The sequence below is a fragment of the Ascaphus truei genome, chromosome 8, assembly GCF_040206685.1.
Source record: "Ascaphus truei isolate aAscTru1 chromosome 8, aAscTru1.hap1, whole genome shotgun sequence".
In the NCBI taxonomy this organism is placed as follows: Eukaryota; Metazoa; Chordata; class Amphibia; order Anura; family Ascaphidae; genus Ascaphus; species Ascaphus truei.
In genome coordinates, this window is record NC_134490.1 from 84,113,411 (window position 1) to 84,124,388 (window position 10,978).

The window sequence follows — 10,978 nt, forward strand, 5'->3', positions numbered from 1 at the left end:
GAAGAGGGGGGTGAGAATGTGTTCTCAAATGCAAAACTACAGTATATGTAGATGAGCATTTTTCCCCAAATTAAGTATACACATTATACAATAAGCACCAAAACAGTGATTATTTTAACTTGGACAACACAAAGATAGAAAACAAAAGCGTGCCGAGGCGAGAATAAAGAGATGTATTCACAAATAGACCATTCAATTCTCGCCTGAGTAAATACAAGCTGGCTCCGATCAATGAGGCAATATCTACAGGAGTCACCCGGACTCAACCATAGAGGTGCAGTGGGCCGGATTGGCGTCCCAATGCAATGGTGTGAATAATTGTAAAATTAAAAATCAATTTAACTTTAATAGGTATGCATTAAAATAAGGGGACCAAACAATGAGGTCAATTGATAGCCGAAAAGGTATTGGGCTCAATGAGCAACAGCATAAATAGCTGTAAGGTAAAATATCCACATGTGACAAATGTGCAGCGATGTCCGATGATTTAGGAATGGGAGTATTAATTAGATCAGTGGTGCGCAAACTGGGGGCTGGAGTATGTATGTAGGGTGAGAACACACCATGTGGGAGGCCTCACACAGTGTTGCGAGCATTATCGATTGTCAGACACTCATGTCCTGAATAGGCAGTCTGACATCTTATCCCCCGGCTACGACTGGATGTTTTTTGACCCTGGTTATTCAATGCCAGTACATTAGTCGCTCCCTCTTATCACACTGTTAGCCACTACTGTACTACTTTCCCTAGTGCACCTGCCTGTAACATTGGCCATCGGTTATCCTAGGTAGAGCGGGTATCTTTTCATGTTTGTTGCAATGTATGTTAATATTTGATAGTTTTTTTTTTTTTTTTGTCCTGAATCCTATTATACTGCACTACGGAATATGTTGGCACGTTATAAATACATGATGATGATGATGATAATAATAATAATAATAATAGGTTGAACTGCCCTTTTAATAGAACAATGGAAAAATCACAATAAAATTGTTATGTCACAAACTTTCCAATTCCTGTGTGTTCCCCACAAGCTCTGTGCTTAAGATAAGATCTCTCAGTAATCACAAGCCCAGCGATATTTATCCCGCATTTTTTAGATAGCGTATTTATCATTCATTTTTAAGATACCGTAACTTTACTCCAGAGATCTTTATCACTCTTTTTTAGAGATGACGTCACTGGAGTCACCAGGGTGTTTGAGGTTCCTATACCAATGGACCCTGTAATGTTGATCCTAGGGAATTCATTGCCCAATGTGTCGTATGTCACAAACAAATCTATCGCACATCTGTTGACAGCAGCCAGATGCGCAATAGCACTTCAATGGAAGCAAATTAATATAAAATCATATCAAGTTTTTCAAGAGAAGGTGCGACATGATTTAGAAATGGAAAAATTGACGGCATTTATGAATAATACTACGTACACATTTGAAAAATAAATCTGTAATCCCTGGTTCAGTGGTTTTCCAGAAAATATAGCATCACTACAAGACTTGCAAGACTTACAAATTTAAACTATTTGGAAAATACTAAAAATAATAATTAAAATGTATGCGAGTAATGCATAAGTTGTCTGAGAGTTATAAACTAAACCATATCAAAAATCAATGAATCAGGAAAAATAAAAGGACTAATACCAAAGGAACCTGTTTGTCTAGTTAGCTTTAGTTTCCCCAAACTTTTTCTACTTCATTATACTCCAGTGATGTTAGAAGTATACTGTATGTGGATGCAACTACAGTAGGGGAGACGAATGGGACTGGCTGGGGCCAACCCGTTGGTATATAATAATGTAATATCTTGATGGCCCCTCTCTTATGTGTATCCAAACATCAAGTTACGATGATGTTATCCCGTTCCCTTTTGCTTCCTTTACTTTTCTGTACCCCATAAAAATCTGAGAAATAAACGTTTAAAACGAAAAAATACCCCTTGTGAAAACATTCACACGTCACACAGGTCTGCAACCCTGCTTTTCACCATTATCTCTTAGGCCTTCGACTTAGCCCCTGATGGAGCCACCTGTGCTGAAGCAGGGATATCCTGAAAAAACTGACCTGTTGGGGGGTCTTGAGGATTGGAGATGAGCCTCCCTGGCTTAAACCATTGTCAAGATCACTGACTACTAATGACCCGTGTAACCTCTTATTAAACACACAGTAACATCAAACAAATGATAAGAATAATATATCATTTCTTGACCTTTCCAAAGCTGTTTTTATTTTTTATACCTGGTCCTTCGTTTACAATATTAGTGGGTTTATTTGAAATCAATAGGGAATTTCAGCCCAAAACACTGTGATCACCTGCTGAGGCGGATATACTGCAGAATAAGTGTCTGGAAGGTTAAAATGAAGCTCTCCCGAGAGCCCATTGCAGTCTAAACGTAACACAGTAACCAAAGACGCTAAGAGATTAGGAAAATCATATTTTTACAGCTATGGTTCCGCCTACCATAGGGGACAAGCATGGGGTCTCCCGAGCTGAACCACATTAAAGCTGCAGTTCAGTCTTTTTTTTTTTTTTTTTTTTTTACTTCAATAGTTTCATGTGGGCAATCTCTAATTACCTAAAGAACTGCATAGCTGCCGGTCAATTCGTTCCCTGTCTATTGATCGGCAAAGTTTGGCGACCTCTTTAAATATGGGGAATGTAAATCGTTGCTATAGGAACAAGCATGCTTGTTAAAATAGAATACAAGAAAATTGGTCTTTCAAAGTTGTTGTTTTTTTTAAAAAGAAAATGCTAAAAGTATTTTTTCTTACTACAGAACTGATTTATTTAAAAAAAACACACATGCAGGATATTGACTGAAGTGCAGCTTTAATTTCAGCTTTGGGGGCCCCCTGCTTCCCGAGATACTTACCTCTGAAGGTGCCCCCGGTACCATCCCCGCCGGGGAAACTAAATTGTGGGGGGGTGGGGGGGTCGGGGGGGTGTCCTCTCTAGCGTCCCAAATTACCATGGTAGCCTATAACCTGCACTATGCTCTGGGGAAAGCCACATTTTAACCGCCGAACACTTGATATTTTGAACGCCTAAAACTCTTGAACGGAGCATTGGATTTAAAAAATAAAAACCCCGTTGTAACGAGAGATCTCTTTAAGTAAGTCAACAAATAAAATGCAAAAAAAAAAATGGCAATCAGCGCAGGCTGGTACTTTAAAGCCAATTAACTCCTCCATTGCTACGCAGTTCACACCGTCGTGTAGAAGTCAAAAAATAAACACTTCCACACGCCTATTTCATTTATTTTTTGTTGCAAAAGGACTGTAAGGCAGGAATGTACAGCAAGTATTTCCTTGTCAACTGTAACTGATGTGTTAGTCATAATGTGATTACAAGAATAGGAGGGGATGTTTCCTTGCACTAAAGTGAAGCAAACATCAAAGTTAAACATATTCCATTACTTTGATACTATTTTGCACACACACACACCACAGCTCATGGTGTAGTAACACAAGCTGTGTGTGTACACTTATTTTATTTATAAAATAAGTGTATGTATGTATATACGTACATACATTTTAAGTTATGGTGGGTGAGAAAGGCAACAAAAAACCTCCACCGTTAGCATATAGCCAGTAAAGAATATCACTTGTGAGCACATTCACATGTCTTAGACAGGTCTGCAACCCTGCCTTTCAACCATCATCACCACTGCAGCAAGGGATTCTGGGAAATGACATGCAAATGAGCACACAATGTGTTACCTTTTGTATGAAAAAACATTGTTACATGGAGCCCATATAAGCTAATGATCGTTGTTATATATATATATTATATATATATATACTGTATATAAATATTTACTTAAGCCATAGATACCCAATGCTTTGCAGTGTTTTTACAATCCTAACCTAATCTCTTTTGTGACAAACCGTTTATAAACACTTGACTATACTGACCCATGATTTACTCCTTTTGTTGTGTTGTGCAAATGAATTGTGCTGCCAACATTAGCTAAAGAGGCGAACAATTAATTCCAGGTAAGATTTCACACAATCCAAAGAAAATAAAAACAATCATTTTTCACAGGAAAACACACACATTAAATGGTTAGTTTATGGGTGATTTAGAATGTGTGGGATTTACCCTCCAAAGCAGAAATCCCCCTTAGTGTATGATTCAATTAATTTATATTGAGACAATTTCGTTTTAATTGTGGATTGGACAGTGCCTGCCATAAACTTTGACTGCTGACATATACTTCAAAACTGCATATATTATTTATCCACTCCCCTATAAAATGCCATTTCTGGGTTTTTTTTTCAAATGTATTGTCTGGGGGATCCAACATTTTCTAAATTACTGAATAAATATCTAGGAACCTTTGGGAAAATATCATACTGGACTGCCGGAAGAAAAAAAAGGGGGGGTATTCATTCAACTGGGATAGTGCCGATCGGGGTACTATTTCACAGAAACCCCCACTGAAGAAAATAGGAATTTACGTTGATAATGATAATAGTTTTTTATTTTGTACAGCACTAACAGTGTTTGCAGTCCTGTACATATGTAACCCCCCCCCCCTAAAGGGTTACTTGTAGGTTAGCATATACTGAGCCCCACCCTGTGTTGCTATGGGGATTCTGATGTCATGGAAGAGTATTTAGGGGAGTCAAGAAGGTTCGTTTCCTGGAGGATTCGAGGAGAGGAGCCTCGGGGAGGGAGATGGATATAGACTCATACTAGTCAAACAGATAAGGCCTCCCTTTATTTATTATGCTGCAGAGAGGGACAGTCCCTTTTAAGTTAAGTCTGGGTCCCAGTAGAAGGCTAAGGGAGTCCATCCGGTCCCAAATATAGAGAACCGGCACACCAAAATGGGGCTAAGAAAAGAGTTTCCCGGGTGTGGGCGGATCGTCTCTAACCACGGATCTGCATTAATACCAATATGTCTGTATGGAAGTGGCAGTTTTCAAACAGGCAAAAAGTACCATTAGCACTAGATTACAAAGCACCAGTCGGGGTCCCCGTAATGGGCCTAGTGTAACAGAGGTAGTAATACAGATGACTATACCAAGGCAACAAAGGTGATCAGGTTCCATACCAGTTAAGCAACGAAGATGATATAACTCCCTCTGGGTTTTAAGTGTGGGGCACCCATGGAGGCACAGAATTTATAAAAGATTGATGTAAAACATACAACGTTGTTCAGCGAGTGTGAGCGGTCCCCATGCATGGGGACCCGAATAATAGACGGCTGGACTCCAAAAGTTCCTGGCGCCCATTATTTTCCATCCTTGCTGTCTCATCGCCCAGCCGCCTGAATCCAGCCCCTGAGTCAAAGTAACCCATGCAGAGTAGCCAAATACACTACATGATGTGATCTCCCTATAAGCCGGGCAGGGAGGGTTACATATACTTTTGCAGGCACGAGTCCCTGCTCCGTAGAGCTTACAATCTATGTTTTGTTGCCTGATGCACAGGGAGATATAGAGACTTGCCTGAAGTCACAAGGAGCGGACAGCGGGATGTGAACTGGGTTTCCCTTCTCAAACTCAGTGCCATTGTTTGTCAGTGCCTTTACTGAGCCACTCCGTCAGCCCTAATAATGTCCTGATAGGCACTATTGCAGTTTAATGAATAACCTGTTTATCTTAAAATTATTAGACCGGGGCATAACATACGTACAAAACCACATCAGTGCTACTGTACGTGCTGAGCTGCATCTGTGTCTAGATGTGTATCAGCGTTATGGTGCTGCTCTGGTGTTCTCACTGAAAACCCTATCCACTTCAATGGAGCTTTCAGTGGCACAGCATTGGACCAGCGCTGCCACACTTTATACTGTGGAACAAGGACCAGAGAACATCAGATGCTAGCATAAAGAGTCAGCATATAAAAAGTTACATAGGAGATGAGGTTGAAAAAAAGACATACTGTATGTCCATTGAGTGCAACCTATGTTAAATTGAGACACGAGATACTTCTCCTATATTTGCATTTACAGTATATTGATCAAGAGGAAGGCAAACAAAAAAAAAACAGTGAAATATCACCTGATGATGTCTCAAAAGAGAATAAATTCCTTCCTGACTCCAATAGCAATTTCTGAAGTTAAGAAATCATATTGAACTCATATGAACTCACAATCATATTACTTCACAGTAAAGATAGTAACAGTCTAAACATAGCTGCTACTGTATGACAGAGCATTGTCAGCTGTGATGAGCGGTGGTTGAAAATAAATTAACTAATTGGTTTGTTTATCTTTGAAAGTATACTAAACATAACCAACTTTGCAAATCGGATGTTGATTACAGTTTGACTATTTATGTGCAATATGACAATTACAATGTGACAGAGTACAGGGTTTTTTTCCCCACTGTGTTATTAAATACAAGTGTTTCTCTCTCCCTGCTTGTTTATAATAGTTTTCAGCGGCAAAGTACAACTTGTTGTCTTGCTACGTCTGACTACTGCATTTTATCTTATAGTATCACGTCTTGTTACCAATATTTTCACAGTTACCACGCAGGAAAAGGCAAATCCCTGCCCCGCTGTATATAACAGGTACAGGCAGTCCTCGGTTATCCAACACAATGCGTTACTCAAAATGGCGTTGGATAGCGAAACGTCTTAAAGCGAAACACGTTTTCCCATAGGAACACTGTTTAAATGAAAGGTTCCGTTCCTGAAGGCATTTTTAATGCTAAAATACACAAAATATTTTACTCAGGCAATAAGATATGCAGCATACACATACATTATATAGTGTATATACTGTATTATATATATATATTTAATATAACATAATATATCATGTAATTTAATAATATAATATATTATATAGTATAATATTATATGTTATATATATTATATACACATAAACAACTTTGGAAAGCGTCGTAAGAGCGTTGGATAAGCCGTTTTGGCGTTGTAAAAATGAACATAGGTATGCATTGCACAGCGTTGGATAAGCCATTCGTTGTAAATTGAAGCGTTGTAAAACAAGGACTGCCTGTACAGGTCACAGCACACCGCGTTTAGGGCTCAGACAGAACGTTATATGGCAATGCGAAGGCTTACCAGTGATACAAGCAGAAGGATATGCAGCAATGTCATTTTAGGGATCCAGGGTCTGTTCTGAGGATCAAGTCTGTACATGTCAACATGGAACAAGTGTCCCAAGAACCGATACACTGCAGTGAAGTGAAAGTACAGTAAGCTGTCACCCCCCAGTCTTTGCAGCACCACCTCCAGGGGAGGGCCAGTCATGGGAAGTGCCGCCTTTTCTCAGAAAGCCCTCACAACTCTGATCACAGATCTGCAGTGTCCAGTATCTGCTTCGTTTAGCAAAGTTATTAACCCTTTTGCTGCCAGAGGGTTAATAAACTGGAGGTTGCAATGACCTGGATTTATTTTCCCACGTACAGCAGGGCTCCACAACCAGTTTCCCAAATAAAATCATACAATAAATGTGAAGGAAGGGAGCCGTGAAGGTAGCAGGGTACATTTAAATAGCTATGAATGCTTGCAACATATTAATACGTTAAAATAGGTGTGAACAAATTTGCACTTGGGGAAACTACACTAAAATTAGAATCAGACCGTCCAAGGGCCACTTGAAGACCCTTTGCGGAGGGCGTTTGGACAGCGGGATGCCAGCGGAAGAGCCCTGATGTACTGTACATGTGTAACCAGAGGTGGAAGTAGGGGAGCGACCTGCACAACTGCATCAGGCAGCGCAGGATGGGCGTGCGGAGGAGGGAACGGAGGGGAACGCAATGTCGGTGGGGGTAGGGGAAGCGGTACAACCCAGAGTCATTCACAACTTCCGGTGTCTGCCGCCAGGACGGAGTGAGGCCGAGTTCAGGGTGCTTTACTACACGACGAGCGCGCGGACGATTGGAACAATGACATGGTTTTCAATGAACCATGTCAGGTTGCAATTTCTTGCGGCAGCAAAGTACAGCGTTATCGCTGCTACATTTTGCCACTACATCCGAAATAGTTTTTTGGGGGCGGCAGTCGCATCACGTGAGCTGGTTCAGCGAACCAGCTCCGTGACACGTTGGCCACGCCCCCAAATGCCGCAACCCGACTCCTGCAACCCGAACACAGATTGCTGGGCTGCAGGAGTGTGCGGTGGAGGTGCGCAAGGGAGCACGCAGCCGCAGCATGCACCCTGAACTCTGCCTGCGAGAGATGGGGGGGAGGGGAAGGGGGGAGAGGAGGGAAGAGGGTGGCGTGAGAGAGACTTGGGGGGGGAGTGAGAGATGTGGGCGTCAGGGGAGTGAGAGTTTTGGGGGGAGGCAGAGTGATAGAGACTGGGACAGGGGGAGTGAGAGAGACTTAGGGGAGAGGAGAAGTGAGAGAATTTGGGGGTGTGAGAGACTTGGAGGGGAGACTGAGAGAGACTTGGAGTGAGACTGAGCGAGACTTGGGGTGAGTAAGAGATAATTGGGGGGAGAGTGAGTGAATTGGGGGGAGTGGGAGAGACTTAGGGGTGTGAGATGGGGGAGGGGGAAAACATGCAGGGAGGGCGAGGAGAGAGAATGGGTGTTTTACAGGGAGCAACTGTGGGGCTGGGGTCCAGTAGCTGGAACAAGCTAGCAGGCAGGTAGCGATGGTTAGTGGACAGGCAGTGGTCAGTGGCAGGCAGGTAATGATGATCGGTGGACAGGCAGAGTGTCAGAGTCAGGTAGTGATGGTCAGGAGACAGGCAGAGGACAAGAGGAGCAACGTAGTACAGGTAAGAATAGGGTCTGGTACACAAAGCGAGAGCAGGACCGCAAACATTGTGGCAGTGAGCTTGATCACAGAGAACCTGCATAATCAGGCACAGGAAAGGGAGGTCGTATAAAGGCCTGGCTGCAGTTAGGGATATGGTGCTGGTAATAAAGTAAACAGCCGTCCGGATGGATTCCTGCAAGGATAGCCATACACTATCAATAGTCCTGGTGGAAGATAGGCAGGGCTCCGGCATGGGCGCACAGAGAACAGGATTCAAGACCCATCAAAGACATCCGTGACATTACTCCCCCCTTTCAAGAAACATCTTCCGGACGATCTTCTGCTTGACAGGATATTTTTAATAAACACACAGGTAGCAGGGTCCCCCCTGGTCCCCCTTACCCTCGCTGCTGCGGGGGCTCCCAGTCGCGTCGGAGGCAGGGCGTCGCCATCTTGGTTGTGTCGCAGAGGTTCGCGCATGCTCAGTAGCGATGCGGCAGCCATTTTGGTAAGGAGAAGTGGCAGCAGAGGCGCTCCGTAGCGCAGGGACGGGCCAGTCGCGCATGCGCAGTTAGGGCGATGTGGTGGCCATTACAATGTTGCGCAGGCTCAGCGGAGAGTAGCGGCGGCCATTACAGATCACGCACGCGGCCCCAATAGGAAAGAGGGCCATGGAGGACTACAGCCCCCAGAGTGCTTAGAGGCAGACAGGCCACCTGACAACAGGGAGCCAATAAGGCTTACAGCTTTCCCTGAGAGGAAAGATGCATTGTTGTGTGCTGCAGTGAGGAAGTAGAAGAAGCTGGGACACAGACAGGGGAGGGTGGGTAAGTGTAGAGAGCAAGTGGCTCATACACTAGGCCCGACATTTCCCCCCCCCTCCTTAGGCCCCAGCTAGGCACCAATCACCTCAGCTTGTGGTTACAACAGGGACTCCCCTTAGATAGGGACAGGGTCCTGTAGAACCCAGACAAGTGAGGGTACAGCCAGGAAGCGTGGATCTCCTGGTATTTCTGTGAATGTGAATCACTCTCTGCGGCTGCAGAGATAAGAGACTTTCTAAAGGTGGATCACTCCATGCGGGAGCCACCCACCGCCAGGCAGAGTTACAGGACATCGCTGAGGAGATCGCAGAGCAGTGGATCCTTTGTGAAGTGTCTGCAGCCCCAGGTGCTGGAGCACTGGGGTAGTTATCGTATTTTAAGTGCACCAACCTACTGGTACATCAGGCGCTGATCCCTATAGGTTTTGGCTTTCTTAGAGGACTCGTAGGACTCTGGGTACACGGTGTTGGGGGAGGAGTAAGGTGTAAGGGTATAGCCCAGATAGGGGCAAGGTTATAGCTGCCAGCTAGTGGCAGAGGGTGACACGGCTGTGTTGCTATTTTGTGATGTGATGTGATGTTATTGTTTTGCCCATATAGTAAACAGTTATATATATATATATATATATATATATATCTAGTGTATATGTTCATTTGAATGTGTCCTGCGAGGAACAACTCCCGCTCTGCTGGGAGCCATCGCAGGTGGAGGCGCTGTACCATATAGTATTGTTCCAGAGGATACATCCCAGGCTCTCACTGGTGGAGGCTCAGGCCTCCTGTGAGCCTAACAGGTAAAGCACCACACCGGTAATACATATAGATTCTCCTCACATGCACCCTATCTGCGATTGAGAGGGGGAATATGGGTTACACACACAAAACCCCAGCAAGCTCTTTTTGGGAACCCCTGAACCCCCACAAAATATATATGTATATAAGTGTCAAAAAGGAGAGCTCATGAGCGTGGCATATGTATACAACAAATGACAGAGAAGCCCAATGCTACATCCAATATGACAAAAATACACAGTAAAATACCTATATATTCTCTTGAAAAAGGGTCATTTAGTTTAACCCTTTTGCCAAAGCGTTGTAAGCTTGCGAGCCACGACAAGGCAGACACCTGTTCGCAAGTCCTAACACTACCAGATAAAATACTAACATATCTCTATTAGGATTACAATTCTCATTTACCTCTATAAGGAGGGAGAAAGACCACCATTGGATCTGTATCCAGTAGAATGAAAGGACCTCCTAACTTGGGAAGTGGGGAGGGGCGGGCTTAAAACCTGGGAAGGACGAGCCACTAACCTCCAACAGCTGAAACAGCTAAAAATAAGTTAACAAAACACACAAAACCCTAGCAAGCTCTTTTTGGGAACCCCTGAGCCTCCACAAAATATATATGTATATAAGTGTCAAAAAGGAGAGCTACTCCTCGCATGACGTGCGTCATTCCCACGGC

General features: G+C 43.5%; 1 protein-coding gene across 1 annotated transcript in view; it reads right to left on the bottom strand.

Annotated features, from left to right (window-relative positions):
• The window catches only part of FAS (Fas cell surface death receptor), a 78,178-nt gene extending 71,004 nt beyond the window's left edge, over positions 1-7,174 (bottom strand). Inside the window, exon 1 of the mRNA XM_075612886.1 lies at positions 7,041-7,174. Within this exon, the coding sequence (XP_075469001.1) occupies positions 7,041-7,118 (78 nt within the window). The 5' untranslated portion in view covers positions 7,119-7,174. The remainder of the gene's footprint in view (positions 1-7,040) is intronic.
• Positions 7,175-10,978: the final 3,804 nt, after the last annotated feature.